General features: G+C 33.4%; 2 protein-coding genes and 1 long non-coding RNA gene across 3 annotated transcripts; 2 read left to right on the top strand and 1 right to left on the bottom strand.

Annotated features, from left to right (window-relative positions):
* Positions 1-4,824: 4,824 nt before the first annotated feature.
* On the top strand, positions 4,825-9,204 carry LOC126670161 (type IV inositol polyphosphate 5-phosphatase 7-like). The gene is made up of 13 exons (XM_050363832.2): positions 4,825-5,402; positions 5,491-5,575; positions 5,653-5,721; positions 5,832-5,916; positions 6,016-6,120; positions 6,229-6,931; positions 7,022-7,215; positions 7,431-7,539; positions 7,652-7,800; positions 7,947-8,202; positions 8,606-8,688; positions 8,799-8,934; positions 9,033-9,204. The coding sequence occupies exons 1-10, from the start codon at positions 5,373-5,375 to the stop codon at positions 8,167-8,169; spliced, it is 1,752 nt and encodes a 583-aa protein (XP_050219789.1). The 5' UTR covers positions 4,825-5,372; the 3' UTR covers positions 8,170-8,202; positions 8,606-8,688; positions 8,799-8,934; positions 9,033-9,204.
* Positions 9,205-13,106: 3,902 nt separating this feature from the next.
* On the top strand, positions 13,107-15,584 carry LOC126669757 (vicilin Jug r 2.0101). Its single transcript, XM_050363305.2, has 5 exons — positions 13,107-14,034; positions 14,140-14,315; positions 14,392-14,472; positions 14,577-14,840; positions 14,915-15,584. Exons 1-5 carry the CDS (start codon positions 13,338-13,340, stop codon positions 15,410-15,412), a joined length of 1,716 nt encoding a protein of 571 aa, XP_050219262.1. The 5' UTR covers positions 13,107-13,337; the 3' UTR covers positions 15,413-15,584.
* A 517-nt stretch (positions 15,585-16,101) lies between these two features.
* Positions 16,102-16,755, bottom strand: LOC126667330 (uncharacterized). Its single transcript, XR_007638159.2, has 2 exons — positions 16,527-16,755; positions 16,102-16,314 (listed from the first exon to the last, which is right to left on the bottom strand). It is a non-coding gene; the product is annotated as an uncharacterized LOC126667330 (long non-coding RNA).
* Between the last annotated feature and the right edge of the window lie 1,686 nt (positions 16,756-18,441).

The raw sequence follows: 18,441 nt of genomic DNA, 5'->3' as shown, positions 1-18,441 counted from the left end.
TATAAATGTAGGGGCCAATTTAGATATATAAAAATATTCAATTACCAAAATATGGACCCATAATGCTCTTTAGTCTTTGCTACAAGTCTCCACTTTACAAGTTTCTTTGGTATTATTATTATTATTCAATCTTCACTTTTTCAACCTTATATTGCTTGAAATGATTTCATAAGACCCACATTAGATGATCCAAAAACCTAAATCTGTTTTGTTTTTCTAAAATTCATACAAAAGAGAGAGCACATAACCTACCATTTTTCTTAATTACAATCAATTTCTTTTTGCTGATTAGATAACATTGATTGGAACTCAATGGAAGTACACTCATTATACATTTTTAGAAGAATTAAAAATGACATTTTACCCATTTGCTATTTTAGTGTTCAATTTGGCTATGCTTATATTGAATGGTTCAACCCTCTTATTCTAATGCAATATGTATAAGCAATTAGAAATGTAGAGCAAATTAAATTTCCCTCAAAAAAATAAACAATTCATATACCTTATTTCCTTATCGAAACTAGTTGCTTCCACGCGAATCTAAAGTTTTTTAATTCTTCAGATTTGAAGGTAAATTTGATCCAGTAGTCATGAAAATTTTTCAAAATTTTAAGAGAGTATTTTTTTTGACGAAACGTTTGGCCCTTTCATACAGAAGGATTGATCAATTGATTCAAGTTATCGATCTGTTGATTAGAATTAAGATATGCATAATTTATATTAAAATTATAAGTTTAATTAATTGGGATATGATGTGACATTAATATAATCATTATCCACTACATTATTTGTTGGTCATTACTACAATTTAAACTCTACTAAATGAGGTTTGCTTTCTCTAACAAATAAAGCAAAACCACACACCATGTCATGGGACACCTATTTGGTGTCTTTTTTTTTTTTTTTTTTTTTTTTTTTTTTTTTTTTGATTACAGGGAGGGGCCAAAGCCAAAGAAAACCAAAAAAAATCAAAATCTGCACATCCTAGGGATGGAGACCCCAGCAATGTCATCTAATAAAAAACCGTTGATACCCGCAGGGGCAGCTTCGAAAATAGAGAGTCCAAAAGCAAGCGAGAAACCATGATTAGCCATCCAGTCAGCGCACCGGTTACCTTCTCTATACGTGTGGCGAATAACCACATTCCAACTCCTGTTCAGAACATTTCTGATAGCATTGAAAAGAGAAGTATTTGCATTGATATGATTCGTATTCTCCAACAGGGCATCGACAGCAAGCTTGCTATCCATATCAAGGAAAACATTTCGGAACCCTTTACTCCAAGCTAACTCAAGGCCATCAAGAGCACCCCAAAGTTCAGATTGGAGCACGGAGCAACTCCCAATATGTCTGCTGAATCCAAAAAGCCAATCGCCATGTTTGTTGCGAGCAAGGCCACCACAAGAAGCGTTATTGTTTGGAGATCGAACCGCACCATCCGAGTTGATCATGATCCAGTTGGGAGGCGGCGGAGACCAACCAATGAGGCAAGACTGCCGAGGAACAGCAGCTGGATTCGAAAGAAGAGCAAAGCGGCGAGCCTGAAGAGTATAGTTCACCAACGAACGAATCGAGTGAATGATTTCCTCGGAGCAGCGATTTTCTGCTTTGAAAATAAGGTTGTTACGCTGGTTCCAAAGACTCCAACAAGTAATGCCGAAGAGAACAATCCAATTCTGCTGATGTAAATCATTTTTAGCCTGCAAATTATCAAAAAACCAGTCATTGAAATGGCCACTAAAGAAACGTTGAAACAGATCAGGATTAATTAATTTTTTCCAAACTTCCCTAGCACGAATGCACTTTCGAAGAACGTGATCAGTGTCTTCAGAAGCTTCTCCGCAGGTGGGACAAGAGAGATCATCTGTCATATGACGTCTCCCTCGCTCAAAATTAGTTAGAAGCTTTTGTTTGGCAGCAATCCACAAGAAGGTACGAATGCGCTGAGCCCCTGGCCAACTCCATATGTTCTTCCACTTACTGTCTTCTTCGCCACCATGATGAATATCCTGCAAATTATAGGCAGAGCGAACCGAAAAGTTACCGGAGCTGGTTAAACCCCAATATAACCGATCTTCACCATGAGCAGCAGAAGGAGTGACAAGGGCAGCGAGATGTAAGAGAACCGAGTTAGGTAATAACCCATTAAGGGCTTCCCAATTCCACAGACCATTAACGACATAATCTTTCACTTTTAAAAGTAAAACATGATCAGGAATAGGAGAGAAGGCCAGGAGTTTGAGGGGACCAAGGCCACCGAGCCAGTTGTCCTCCCAAAAATTGACGTTAGCTCCGTCACCAATGGTCCAGTGGATACCAAAGAGAATGTTGTCCCAAACATGAGCCAAGTTACGCCAGAGAGTGGAACTAGAGCTTTTCGATTTGTAAGTATTATCATTGCGCGACCAGCCGTATTTATTGCGAAGAACTTGAACCCAGAGAAGCTCCGGTGTCGTGATGACTGAAAAGCCAATTTTCATAATAAAAGCATTGTTTTGTTTACTCAAATCTCGGATACCCCCACCACCAATTTTCATAACAATTATACCATTTTTACACGGCTTCTAATCCTAAATTAGGTCAATTTGGCAACATTACCAACAAAAAAAACACAATTTTATAATTTAAATATAATTTTCTTTCTTAATTTACATTCGCTTGCCAATTATATAATTTTTTATTTTATTATTAAATTAGTCAACTTTTTTTATTATTATTAACTTAATCATAATTATATAATACACGCGTGGAATTTAAACTATACAGACAGAATTTAGAAGATAAATTTATAAAAATTTAAAAAGTTTTGACTAATTTAATCAAAAAAATTATTTTTATACTAAATTATCAATATGTACTAGTTTAAGATGGAAACTAATGTATTTTAGATTCTGATTTTGTAATCAATTGAGATCACAAAGGGCTCCCATTTGGATATTTAGACATATAAATTTCCCCTTTTATGTCCTAAACTATGATTGTCTCCGCCGTCAAGTTTATTAGTTGTACTATTTATAATCACTTTTCATTATTCAATAATTTCCCTATAATCAATATGTAAGCTTCAACAATCATTAGATAAGCAATAAAAAAATTAAAAATCTAATTTTGGTTAGTTTAATGATGGGTTTTAAATTTTAGGAGCCATTTTAATTTAGTGTTGACTGTCTAAGTAGGAGCCGCCGCCCATAAAGGAGGAGCCATAGGCAGGTTTAGGCTCAAGAGTTTCGTTGCTCCAAAATCACATCAACCAATAAAAAAATATCAGAAGCACAGAAATGGAATAAAAGAAACAAGGGGGCCTTAAAATTGGGATAAGTGCCCTTGTTTTTAAGGACACTTCTTCTGGCTTAGCCAAAAGAACACTCTAAATTGGTTAGCAACATTCCCTACATTCCCTCATTGTAATCCCTAACTGTAATCACTAATCAATCCATTCCAACATTGAATATAATTAATTTTATATAATACGCTATTTTTGGAATTTTTAAATTGAAATCTTATGAACTTTTTTAGTTTAAAAATAATTAAACTTATAAAAATAAGCCAACATATTTTTTTCCGCCTATATAGCCTTCGACAAGGTGTAATATAGTGACTACAGTAAATGGGTTACTTTATCGTAAAATGTCGAGTTTTAACAACTCCAGAACCAATATTTCAAAGAGACGGCAAAATCAACATTGCTTTAATATAGTGTTATTTACAGATCTCGTTCAGAATCATATAGACAAAAAAACATATAACGGTCGAAATGCGGTTTTTAGAAAAAAATTCGGATTAGACTGATATTTGATTTATAATTGAACCGGTTAAACTGGCCGGTCTGTTTTGATTCCTAAAACATTGCATTTCATGCCATTAAAATCTACACAAAATCATAGTAAAATATATATACTTACTAGAATAAGAAAAAGGAAATACAGTGAACAAAAGCAAGAAAATCTCCACAAAAAAGCCCATATAGAAGAGGCATCCCTTTGCCAATTCTCAAAACATTCCTAACCCAAGAAAAGAAGAAACACAAAACCCAAAAACTATAAAAAACAATTACCAAACAAAATAACAATAAAAGCAAGAAAAATAATAAAGTAATACCACAACATATTACATCCCCCTTTATCTTTTTCCTTTAAATTGCTTTCTTTCACTTTGATCTTAGACCAAAAACAAAATAAATATTTTTGCACAATGTTTTTGACTATCAAGGGCACATTATTCATTTACTTACCCAATATCATTTTTTACGAAAAAACCAGCTAACCGACCTGCACAGTAGATTTGGAGAATGCCACTAAAAGCCGCTGTTGTTAAACCCGATGCGGCCGGTTCAACCAAAAAAACCAGAAAACCGGTGCTTCAGCCGGATCAAAATGCCCTTAAATTTTTTTCTATATAGTAACTGTTTAAAACCGGTTGACTTGTCTGGGTATATGTTGACCCGTATAATATGGTCCAAATAAACTAGGTTTTGTGGGTTTATTTTTTTTAAAATTTATTCTATTTTTCCATTCAAATCCAGCTATTTACTCATTCCAAACTTCACGGCAGAACAACACAATTTAAAAAAAAAAATTATCTTTTTCTAATCAATTCACTTAATTAATCGAAGATATATGTTATTTTATACATATAAAATACATAAATATTTTAAAGAATTGCATTGTCAATTTTCTAAAATTGATTCGATCCCTTTAACTAAACCTCTAATCATTAACCTTCTGTCTTTACCAATTTTAATAACCGGGTCGAGTTTAAACATTGCCAAAAACCTTAAAAAGAAAAGAAAAAAAAGAAAAAGGGGGTGAAGACCAAGTCTTATAATTGTCTCTAATTTGGTGCACTTTATTCTGTTCAAATTCGATACTTTGCTGTTTCACTGAGAACGAGGCTCTTTGTTTCAAAGAGGGGACATGCTTAGTGAGAGCAGAAATCTAAAGAAATAAAGTTTCTCGTACACTATACATTTTTATCTCCTCTCTTATGTCTCCTGCATTCTCCTAACAATCCCCCATTTCATTTCCTTACATTCAAACTCTTTGGTCTCCTTAAGCAACTCCCCAAACAAAACCCAATTGGTGGTTTGGTTTTTGTTCCTTTGTGTTTGTGTTTTTTGGCCTTATCTTTGGCAGTTTCAAACACTTGTTTGTTCATTTGTCTATTTGGTTGAGTTTTCAGCTTTAGTTTTGGTTTGCATTGGAGTTTGTTAAGTGTTAAAGAATTGTGCTTGTTAGTGTTTTCTTGTTTCTAAGCTGAAACCCAGAAATTGGAGTCGAAATGGGGTTATGTTTTTTTAGTTTTTGAGATTGTTGGTGAAAATTTGGGGGGTTTGGGAAGTTGAAGAATATAGCTTTATGAAGTTTTGGTGAAAAATGAGAGATGAGAACTCCAAGAAAAGCAAGGTTTTTTTTCTTTTTCTTGGTTTTCTATTTGTTTCATTGTGTGATTATAATGGTTGTTTGATGATGATTGGTTTTTTGTTTGTTTTAGCTCTCATGGTCCAAGAGAATGGTCAGAAAGTGGTTCAATATCAAGAGCAAAAATGAGGACTTTCAAGCAGATGTTGTTTATGGAGGTTGGCAAATTAGAACAATTTTGCTAATGTAGTTCAATTTCAAGACTGATGCTTAAACATTGATTCTGTTTTTTCAGGGGGTGAAGTGGAATACAGAACTAGCTTCTCTGAGAGGGAGCCATGCACCATCAAGAAAAGCAAAACAGGTTGAATATCCCTTGCATCTGAGAATTTCTCTTGTAAAATATGCCTTTTTTGAAGTTTAGAATTCTTTTTCCATGCCTATTTTGTAAGATTTCCTTGGATTTTGATGCAGAGAAATTTACCAAGATTCCCGAGCAGGTCCGGCGAGGGAGAATGAATCTTGACCATCCTAGAATCATAGATGTGCAGAATCACAGGTGCTTGCTTGTTTTGTCATACATTTCATTTTTTTTACTATGTTTTCTTTCATGTGATGTGCAAGTACTTACTGATTTTGTTTGCCAATTTGGGTGCAGTATTTTTGTAGCTACATGGAATGTGGCAGGAAGATCTCCGCCTAGTAATTTGAGTCTCGATGATTGGCTTCACGCGTCACCTCCTGCAGATATCTATGTTCTTGGGTGTGATTTCATGCTCATACTCTTCTTTAATTTTTGTTACAAATTCTCTACATAAAAAGCCTGTTATTAATGTGAAGTGGACACATTTGTTTTCCGTATGCATTTCAGATTTCAAGAAATAGTTCCTTTGAATGCTGGTAATGTTCTTGGTGCTGAAGACAATGGCCCTGCCAAGAAATGGTTGTCCCTCATTAGGAAGACTCTAAACAATCTTCCAGGAACTAGTGGCAGTGGAGGGTGTTATACTCCATCACCAGTCCCTCAACCAGTCGTAGAAATGGATGCAGATTTTGAGGGATCGTCTAGGCAGAAGAACTCGTCTTTCTTTCATCGTCGGTCATTCCAGACACCCTACAGCTGGAGAATGGACCATGACCCATCAATTCCCCAGCCAAGACTAGATAGGCGATTTAGCGTCTGTGACCGGGTTATTTTTGGTCACAGGCCAAGTGACTATGATCCCAGTAATCGATGGGGTCACAGTCGACCAAGTGATTTTTCAAGGCCCAGTGATTACTCTAGGCCTAGTGATTATTCTAGATGGGGTTCTTCAGATGATGATAATGGACCAGGGGATTCACCAAGTACTGTATTGCAATCACCAATGTCCTACGGTGGTTCCTACAGTGGATCAGCCTCTACTGAAGATGGATATAGAAGGCCAGGGTATTCAAGGTACTGTTTAGTGGCAAGTAAGCAAATGGTTGGCATATTTCTAACCATATGGGTCCGAAGTGAATTGCGAGATCACGTTAAAAACATGAAAGTTTCTTGTGTTGGCAGAGGATTAATGGGTTATCTTGGTAATAAGGTATTGTTCAAGTGAATCAAATATTTCTGCAAGTTTCATTTCATCTTCCTTTTTGATCTATTCTGAGAATTATTCTGTTTGGTGTTGCAGGGATCTATTTCAGTCAGCATGTCCTTGCATGAAACGACCTTTTGCTTCATCTGTACTCACCTTACCTCCGGACAGAAGGACGGTGATGAGATTAGAAGGAATTCAGATGTCATGGAAATTCTGAAGAAGACAAGGTTTCCACGTGTTAGCAATGCGGGTGATGAGAAGTCCCCGGAAACAATTCTTGAGCATGAGTATGATCCTTTTTCATTAACTACTGTATAAAGTATAGTCATATTATAATTTATCATCAAGAAGTGCCAAAAGTCACTAATGGTTGTGTTTTAATGTTCACTAGTAAGGTTGTTCTAGTCCAGTAAAGAGTCTTATAGACCTTTTTGAACATTTACTCTCTCTTTATTCATACTATTGTCAAATTGTTCTCTTACTATGGCTTATATTGATGCAGTCGAGTTATTTGGCTCGGAGACTTGAATTATCGCATTGCTATGTCTTATCGATCTGCTAAGGCACTGGTTGAGATGCAAAATTGGAGGACATTGTTGGAGAGTGACCAGGCATGTTTGCAATACAGACATTTCCTTAAGTTTTCTTCTCTGTTTTTGAGTAAGCATCACTTGTGTATTGAGTAAACTTTCATCTGACTTTTTGTTAATGGTTATCTTGCAGCTACGGAATGAGCAGAGGAGAGGTCGTGTTTTTGTCGGATGGAACGAAGGGAAAATTTATTTCCCTCCTACGTACAAGTACTCAACAAATTCGGACAGATACGCAGGAGATGATTTGCATCCAAAGGAGAAGCGTAGAACTCCAGCGTGGTAAGTATATCTCCAATAACTGAATGCATAATAAATTAATCAAATGTAGGAAATAACTAATTAGATTTAAGTCAATATTGTTTTAGTTTCTGGCGTGATTATTGAGTCTTATAATCTTCGATGCTGATTGATTACTTTATATGAAGGTGTGACAGAATTTTATGGCATGGAGAAGGCCTCCAGCAGTTATCTTACGTTCGTGGAGAATCTAGATTCTCGGATCATAGGCCAGTTTATGGCATATTTTGGGCAGAGGTCGAGTCTCCCCACGGCCGGTTGAAGAAAAGTATGAGCTACTCGAGTTCCAGGATAGAGGTGGAGGAGCTTTTGCCATACTCTCAAGGATATACAGAACTCAACTTTTTCTGATGGATGAGGAAATAGCTATGACCCACACTGTAGGTATGTAATATGTTCTCTCTCTGATCCAACGTCACATGATTCGGCCACATGCACCAAATTTGCATTCCTTTTGCAATTTAAACAGTTAGATACAGATGAATGATTGAAACACAGTTGACACAACTTCCGGTAAGTTGTGCATTTTTCAGGCGAATATCCGGCCGTGTTTTTTTACGTTTTCAAAACATTATCCACTTTTGACCATCTTTTTCATTACTGATGAATGTGTACAACAAAATTGGCTTGGCATGCAAGCAAGGGACCATCAATTTGGTGGCATTAAGATGATACTAAATGCAACTGTAAAAACAGAATATACATTTGCCATAATATTATTCACATTGATACAAATTGAGAAAATCTTTAACTTTGTTCCTATTCTTATGTTGTATTTGGTCCACAGTTGCAGGCGGGAATCACTTTGAACAATTTTTTGTTTTTTTTGAAGGGTGATGGAGACATTCCGTTGCCCACTAACCAAAAAAGGTTGGTGTTCTACATTCTTTAACTTTAATTTCTTGGTTTTGCTGTACAGTTTCTTTAACTTTTCTGCACATTTTCTTTAACTTGTCTCCCTCCATTTTCTTTCTTATCAGGTGTAAATTCTTGTATTTTGGTCAGCTAATTAAACTACACACCATCAAATCATTGCAACTTTGATCACCAGACATAGCTAGTCACTAACATTTACCTGGTTCTGATTTGCTAACATAAATAGCAAATTGCATTAAGGTACTGTTCTTATTTAGTTATGTTTTCTCTGTTACTTGCGTCAGAAGATAACTTAGCTAACAGGCTTTTTTGTTTTTTTTTTCCTTTTGAACTTCCAGGAACTCTGCCAAGAGATTAATTTATTAAATTCTTTCTTAGTGTTAGAGAAACATTTTTGTTTTTGTTTTTTGATGTCTGGAAGAAGATGAAAAATGATGGTCAATACAATGATTTGATGGATATTCAATACGAAAAGTGAAAAATATATATATAGAATTGAAGTTTAATTTAGATTCCAGAATGATTTAACTGACAAAGGTGGCTGTTGTGATGATAATCTAAAGCTTTTTACAGTAATGTTTTTACTTTTTTATTGTTTGAAACTGTGGGGTGAATGACAAACTGGTAAAGCAATGATCAGTTGTTACAGCTTTGACAGGTTATTGGGAGCCATGATTTTAAACTGTTTGCTCTGAATCATGCTTTTTTTTACACAGCTGGTTAAATATACTGCACTGGTTAATATGTCCAAACCTGCCATTGTAGACACTTACTTTTCAAGAATGTTAAAACAGGGATATTATTTACTTTGCTTTAGCAACTGGATTTGGAATGGTGTGCGGTTTGGTTCACTAAAATGTAAAAATAATGATAAATTTAAAACTCAAACTACACTAAATATTTATAAAATTTTGGTTTGCTGAACAAAAATCTATAATAAAATAAAATTGTGTTAGTATGTTAATATAAATTTATGACAAAACTATACACGGTAGCTAAATTAATGCATCATGTTGTATATACGATTTACTTATATTTATGAATGAAAATGACATCATTTTGAGGTTTGATTTTTTGGCCGGTTCGGGTAATGAATGATAGAAATCAAATGAAACCTAAAATAAACTTTTTGTTCATTCATATCCAAATCAATTTTATTTCATTATTTTAATCGAACCATGATAAATTTCATTTTCGTTTGATTTGGACAATTGATTTTATTCGGTTTTTGCTCTTTCGTATTTTGTAGCAACATGCCTACAGGTCTGTACCACATTTACCAAGTTCTTAAATCTTAAGCTGCATATTAAATTGTTTTGCTATAATAAGCTTAACTAATTTAGCAAGTGAATTTCATTATCACAAGAAAGTTTAATTTCAAAATTTTTGGGTATAAAATTGACTTACATGACAAGACACGTATGTGCCTAACAAAGCTACATTACGTACACAAAATTTATCCATTTTAATCAAAATTGTTCTCTTTGAAAATAAGAAAAGACATTATTTATCAATTAAGCAAAAAAATAAAGTGTCCCTTTAAAAAAAATTAATCAAAATGTAATGTCATATACTTTTTCCAGGAAAGGCTTTAGTTAGAAATGGTCCTCAATTGCAACCAAAATTGTCTGTCAAGTCCTTGTTACGTTGCTATCATGAACCAACTGATAAAAGGATTAATTGGTCATCTATGATTATTCATCACCTTTTCTAGGCACGTGATTTAATCTTTTACTCACTGTCAATTTCTTAAATCTCTGGTATATATATGTGCTGAGATTTGTATATCTTATTATTAATGTGTCATTAGGGGTTTCGTATAAATACTTTTGTGAACAGAATACATTTTCTTTTTAGTATAAACTTTCTCTATCGTAGATGTAGATCATATTGACCAAACCACGTAAACTTTTTGTACTTGTTTGTTTATTTTTTTCTTTCATATAGCTTTCGTATCAACGATATATATAAGCAATGTGATACTATCATCTATCGACTAATTATATAGCACAAAAACATATATATTAAAACCGAGAAAAAATGAAATGGAAAATGGACGAAACAATAATTTTTTTAACAAGAATAGGTTATATATATATAGAAGTTCAAAATTTCTGCAAAAAGTTCTAAAAATCAGAAACAAAACGCCTAAACATAGGATCGGGGTAACTACGAAAAGCGGAAAAAGAGTTAATACCTTGCGAAATTCATCTGAGAAATTCATTATAATTTTGCAGAATGCTTTTTGAGTTAATACTCATTGCAAATGCAATAACAGGATTGCAATAGATATGATATATCTGAAATCTCATGCTTTTAATTTACTGAAAAGGGTGAATTGGTTACCCTTTTCTTTGTCTGCAAAGTGATCAATTTTCTCCAAAACTACAGAACACAGATCATATAATTATAAATCTGACCGATCGGAATCATGATGTGTGCTGCTTCAACTTTCATCCATCTTTTCCTTTTACAGTTTTTTTTTTTGTAATTCGGATCATTTAGGCCGAGTGAAAAGAATAAAAGAAATAGAGTAGAACGATCAATTAAAGACAATATTCTTTCAGGTCATTTAAGAATAATATTCTTTATTTTCAGGTCAATTAAGGATGAAATTGGATTATTCCGATCAGTGAACTTATTTAAGATAATTTTGTTCTAAATTAGTTTAAATATAAAATTATTGTCTTTAATTAATTAAAATTATTAAATTCCTATCAATGAGCTATAACTCAAATAGATCATGGGATCGATTTTTCGTACAAACACTCCCTCTTTTTCTAATTATAAAAAAAATTTATTAAATACCTACGCACAAATTGAAAGACTGAAATGACCGTTTGTTTTAAAAAACATTTGTTTAAAATTCCAAAAAGAAAAAGTTGCAAGGTATAAATGAAAAGTGGACATTCTTTTAGAGGTTTTGTGTACTCAGCCCATAGAAGAAAGCTATGGCCCAAACCATGTCGCCATTTTATATCCTGAAAAATAGGCCCAAACAGGCCTCTCATTTGTTTGAAACAAATGAAAACGGCACCGTCTTTTTGATTTTAATTAAAAATTCTTCTAAATTTTATCTACTTTTAGACTAATATTTCAATTTTATTAATTTTCATTCATAAATAAAATTCAATTTGAGAGTATATTTTTTTTTCCAATTTTTAACTGAAATTTTCAAAATCTTTAATTTAAATATATTTAAGTTTTTATTTTTAAAATCAAATTGAAATATTCCATAAAAAAAATTCTAATATAGAATTTATTTTTACAAAAATCAAAACACCTTCATGCTTGAGTAAGTTTTTCTTAACTATACTTATAATTTAATTTATATATTTATACAGTAATTATATTAAATTTATTTTTTAAAATTATTCAAATTAATTTAGTTATATGGAAGAACATTTTCTGCATTAATTGAAATGACATTTTCATCAGTGAACATTATTAAGACCGACTACATAATTAAATAGAATATGAATTATTGAGTGATAGTAATATGTATTAGCTAAATGCAATTGTCCCATAATGATGGAAATTAATATAGAAAGTGATCATAATATTGATTATTGTCCTTCTTATTGATATTTATTTTATATAAACGGTGTTTATATGCTTCTTCTGTCCCGTTTAAGAAGGGACAAATCAATTTTATATCAAAATTAATAAAATAAGACAATATTTTATTTTATCATTTTTACTCATATTAATTAGTGTAATCTCACATAATAATAGAATAAATGTATTGTAAATTAGATTCCATTAGTACAATATTAAAATAAGTAAACGGATAAAAATTGAAGCAATTTAAATTAACACTGAAAATATAATATGACCTTAGATAAACATATAAAAGTGAAATATGTTCCTTCTTAAACGGAACGGAAAAAATATTATTTACATTTCATTTAGCCTGAGCTAAAAAAAATTCTGATTCTACTGCTGATTTCAATTATGCAATAATAATAATAATAAAAAAACGTCACCCACACGTACAAATCAATATTTTGTTCAGAACCTAAAATTTAGCTCATCTTGTCCATATATAATTGTCATCTCTCGCAATGGAGTTTAGAATCTATATGTTGTCATTGTTCTGTGGATCTACCGATAAGGATAAAAGTATTCAATAATAGTATAAAACTTTGTCTTATGCAGTCTATATCATGCAACTCAACAACTGGCTCATTCTATCTACTCTCAACTCTCTGCATCTTCCACGAAACCATGTCTTCCATTACATCTATTTAAAATCATATTTAAGAACACAGAAAGAAATGTATAAGTTTATAGGAAATACAAACTAAATAAATCATAAGATAAGATTGAAATGCTATTAAATTTGGCAGCATACATATGAATAATGAATATGAATCTGCACAAATTCCACCGCATGAAACAAACAAAATTTCTGCATACTAACACATAATTTGTCCTCATTTACAGTACCATTCCGTAGATAAATATGTAGCGCCTCGCAACTGGCACAAGAATCCACTTCTTTCCCTCGCAACTTACGTACAACACATTCGTGTCAACCTGCATGTAATTTTCTTGAATAGTATAAATAACCTCGTTTCCTCACTTTCAATTCACATCGATCACCACCAACTTAAAACAGTTTCAAACACTTATATCCAGCCATGTCGATCAAGAATTTCGTGTTCTTGCTGATACTGCTCTTCCTTTCTCATTCCTCTCTCGGTTATGAACGCAGATATGGAGATTTTACAGAGAGGGGGCCCGGAGAAGATCCGAAGTCACCGTGGAAGGAGATTCAGCGCTGCCAGAAAAGCTGCGAAAGAGAAGAAACCGACCGGAGAGGTCTGCAGATATGCCGGCAACGCTGCGAAGAGGAAGCGGTCAAACGGAGGAGTGAGGAGCAAGAACAAGGCCAAGAAAAACAGGCGCGAGAGAAGCTAGAAAAAGAGAAGAGAGATGATCCTCGCCGTCAATATGAGCGGTGCCGTCAACTTTGCGATCAGAAACAAGAACAAAGACAGAAACAGCAATGTCAGAGTAGCTGTGAGAGGAAATATAAAGAACAGAAGGAAGAATGGGAAAGAGAACATGGAAGAAGAGGAAATTCAGAAACTGAGACGAAAACCAGAGAGATTGAGAGACAACAGAGGGATAATCCATATTACTTCCATTCACAGAGACTACAGTCTCGGTTCAGAACTGAAGAAGGTCATATTAGGGTTCTTGAACAGTTCACTAAAAGCTCTGAACTTCTTCGTGGGATCGAAAATTATCGTCTCTCGTTAATGGAAGCTAGCCCTAATACTTTTGTTGTTCCACACCATTGTGATGCAGAATCTCTTGTTGTTGTCTTAAATGGTGAGTTAGTTCTTTGAAATATTTTTATAATCAATTTACAAGTACTGTATATATAATGAAACCATCGTATAAAATGAGTGTTTTTTCTTTAAATTAATTTTTTAGGTAAAGGGACTATTAGCTATGTGTTGAGAGACAAGAGAGAAACCTACAACTTGGAGACAGGGGACGTTGTCAAGATTCCTGCAGGAGCCACTGTGTACATGATTAACCATGACAATAATGAAAAACTTAGCCTGGCTAAGCTTTTTGTGCCTGTCAATGTTCCTGGAAGATTCATGGTAATTCTCTTTCCGTTCAGCGTTTTCGTTTCCGTGCTACATAGTATGATTGACAGTTTCTTTCAAATCCGTGCAGGAATACTTTGCTGCAGGAGGTGAAAATCCTGAGTCATTTTATACAGTCTTCAGCAATGATGTTCTTGAGGCAGCTCTTGATGTATGTATACGAACTATATACATACGCCTTGTGTATAATTCTTTTTCAGGATTGATTTTATAGTACTAATCAATTTGGTATTATGATTGGCTAATGCAACATAGACTCCAAGAGATGAGCTAAACAAGCTGTTCGGACAGCAAACACAAGGTGTGATCCTAAAAGCTTCTCAAAAGCAGCTTAAAGCCTTAACAGGCCGCGTTTCATCATCATCATCATCACGGCAGAAAAGCCAAGGTCCGTTTAATCTTCTCAATCAACGGCCATTATACTCCAATAGATATGGAAACTTAATGGAAGCTTCACCAAATGATTACAAGCAGCTTCAGGACATTGATGTCTCTGTCTCATTTGCTGAAATCAACAAAGTAAGCTTCGCAATCATGTCTGAATCAGCCATTTTTCTTGTGTTCTAAATACCTGAAACAAGTAAATTTTGTAGGGATCGTTAATGGTACCGCACTACAATTCGAGGGCGACGATGATTGTTTTAGTAGTTGAAGGCAGTGGACGCATGGAAATGGCTTGTCCACATCTAGCAAGCCAAAGGCAGGAACAAGAACAAGAACAAGACAGAACTACTGCTAGAAAACAATATCAGAAGATCAGCTCCGATTTATCGACCGGAGACGTGTTTATAGTACCGGCAGGTCATCCTATAGCAATTCTGGCTTCGCAAAATGAGAATCTGCAAACACTGGCATTCGGAATCAATGCCTGGAGCAACGAGAGAAATTTCCTTGCTGGACAAAAAGATAATATTATGAAGCAGATTGAGAGAGAGGCGAACGAGCTGTCGTTTAATGCGCCGGCCGAACTGATAGAGAAGATATTCAGGAACCAGAAGGAATCACATTTTGTTCCTCAACAGAGTCAGAGGCAACAGAGAGGAGAGGAGAGGACTTTTCCATCAATTTTGGAGTTTGATGGTTTCTTTTAGGGAAAGATGAGGTTATGTGTTATGTGTGTAAAATATAGGGACTTTGCTGTGTTGAAATTATGTAAATTATCTATGGAGTGGATGAGTAATGTGTATATTTTGTAGCTGTGGAAATTAAGAAGATTAATTTTCACACTTAATAATAAATAAGAGATGTTTCTGCTCCAATCTTTTTCTTCTTTTTGAATGAATAATTGTTCTTCCTGTCTTTAAACTCTGAAATTTCACATTTTTTAATCATTTTTTTTGGAAAATTATAAAAATCGGCTAAAAAATTTGTACTTCTTGCCACAGTGGTGATAAATTTAGGGGTGATTTTTTCAATAATTAATTGTTTCAACCGACTTTTTTAAATTTCGGTTAAAGATTTTGATTAATTTAAACAGTTCGGCTAATTTGATCGTTTTTATAAAAAACTTGGATCAGTTAGGAATGGGAATTTTAAAAATTTAATTAACTAAATTGACCAAAGTTTTATATAGTTTAAATTATTATCTTTTTAAAGTTGATCAGTTTAAATAAATTCAATGATGAATCAATTTTGGTTAAAATTAATAATGTGATCGGTTCGGTTAAATTTAAATTAATTTAATATTGATTATATCAATTGAATTTACCGAACAGGCCATTTGCTCACCATTTTTGCCTTAAAATATTCGGAAACTAGAAAGAAATAATGAAAGCGCATATATAAAAATAAAATAGTTAATTAATAATTTTTTTTATTATACAAAAAATACATATATTAAAATAAAATGGTTAATTAATAATTTTTTATTACAAATGATCAAAAATACAAAAAAGGTACTCCTTCATTGTTGTGCCATTATTATACACATTATGAATTAGTAGCATGATCCACTCCATAAGTGTTCATAAAGCTCAAGGATTGGGATCCTTACCTGCACATAATATTAGAAATACATTAAGCAGTAATTAGAAGCATGTAATTTATACGCAATGAACAATTAATACCGAAATTAATCTAATTTATCAATTAGTATCGATTAATCAAAATTTGTAATCAATTAACTCTCTATGATTTTTTTTCGAAAATAGTAAATTTAATCTAATCGATAAAATTTAATAAATTACTGGCAAATAAAATACGTACCGGCGATCACTTTGTCGAAGCAGTCGGAGTTGCACTTCGTTTGGCAGTTGGTTTTGCCCTGACCGGAGGCGATGCAATCTTTTTCACAATGAACGAAGCAATATTCAAAAGTATCAGCCTGAGCTTGAGGAATTAGCTGCACAGCAGCAACAACAACCAGGCACATAACAAATAGTGCAACAATCTTGTTTGCCATTTTTCTTTTTTAGTTTCAATTTATGATTTTTGCACAATTAGGTCCTTATACCTTCTCTTTATTTATAGCAGTTTAAATGAATTCACGAGTGATGCACCTTCAATGGCGGTAATTTTACTTCCATATTTCTGTAATATCCTATTCTTGGAATTTTATCAATGGATAAAAACATAGAATTACTACAATTTTTTATTAGTTTAAATAAATTAATAGAAATTTAAATCACTTTAAAATTATATAATTAGTAACTCTAATAATATATTTTGGTGATATTTTCTATTATTATAAATGGGATAAATTATAATTTAAAAAATTAAATACAGATCTTTTTATTATTTATAAATCATAATTTTTCATCTTACATATCTCATCAGTACAACAAATTAAATTTACAAATTTTATTTCATTGACAGTATAGTAGCTAGCATTGTACTGTAATTTAGTGTTGTCTATGACAGAATAGCCTTCTTTCTTTAAAACCCTAAAAGGTTTTGCTTTTTAGAGATAGAATATGGATATTATTTCTCTGTATCAATCTCTATCACTATCGAATGATAAAGAAGTGGCGGTATGTGACCTTGTAGAGAAAGCTCGCAGTGTTGGAGAACAAAAAGTTGTTAATTCGCTGATTGGAAAAATTATATCAACGAAAAAAATGAACCGTGAGGAAGTTATTTCCACTATTAATTGCATGTGGAAAACAAGAAAGCTCTCGTGGTTGAATCCTTGAGAAATAACTTGTTTGTTTTCCACTTTGATTGCCAAGAAGATAGAAGAAGAGTTTTGTAAGTTGGACCTTGAAATTCTAAGGAAAATCTTGTAGTGCTTGATTGTCCAACTAGATTAGAGGACTATACAAATATGAAATTTGGGATGGTGTCATTTTGGGTGCAAATTCATAATTTGCCATTGATTTGTATGAACAGAGAAACATGTCTCTCCTTAGGGTCTCAAATTGATGTTGCGGAGAAGGTGGATCCTGAAACTTCTGGAGATTGTTTAGGTAAGTATATCCGAGCCCGTGTTAAAATCAATATTTCAAAGCCTTTGAAACGAGGTTTAAAGATTCGTATTGATGATAAAGGCACCGTTGTAACAATAGTTTTACGTTATAGAAAAACTCCTTAAATTGTGTTACAGGTGTGGCATTTTTTACCATCCTGTGTTGGAATGTCATGGAGGTGCAGATGTGTCCGGAAGGTACAAGCATTCAGATCTTATCAGAGCAGGTCCAATGCAAGGTATGACTAGTAGGGGAAAACGTGCAAGAATTAACTCTGGAAATGTGGAGGAAGATGATAATCTGCCTTGCTGCAGAGGGAAGAGATAGTGGAAAGAGCAAGATCAGGGGAGAGATTTCCTCTAGTATTGATTCGCTAAGGATAGGTCAACAAAGAAATTTCAAACTCTCATATCTGCTGAGATTGGTAAGAATGTGGTTGTTACAAATCTTTTTGATATTGACATTAATAAGGAAAAGGAGCCAAGAGGAAAAGATTTATTGGCGCGAGTCAAAGGCAAATTCAAAGCAGGGAGAAAGTGTTAATGACCTGAAATTAAAAGTTAAAGGAAATGGGATGAAAAAGCCCAGCTCAAGGAATAATCAGTTTAAGAAAGCCCAGCTCCAATTTAGTGGTAAAACGATACTGTTTACAGATATCTCTATTGTGACAGTCTTTCAGCAAAATGAAACTGGTAAATTGAAAGAAAAATGCAATT

This window comes from Mercurialis annua, linkage group LG2 (genome assembly GCF_937616625.2).
Source record: "Mercurialis annua linkage group LG2, ddMerAnnu1.2, whole genome shotgun sequence".
Lineage (NCBI taxonomy): Eukaryota > Viridiplantae > Streptophyta > Magnoliopsida > Malpighiales > Euphorbiaceae > Mercurialis > Mercurialis annua.
Note: the sequence above shows the minus strand (reverse complement) of the source record. Positions and strands in the feature narration are given on the sequence as shown.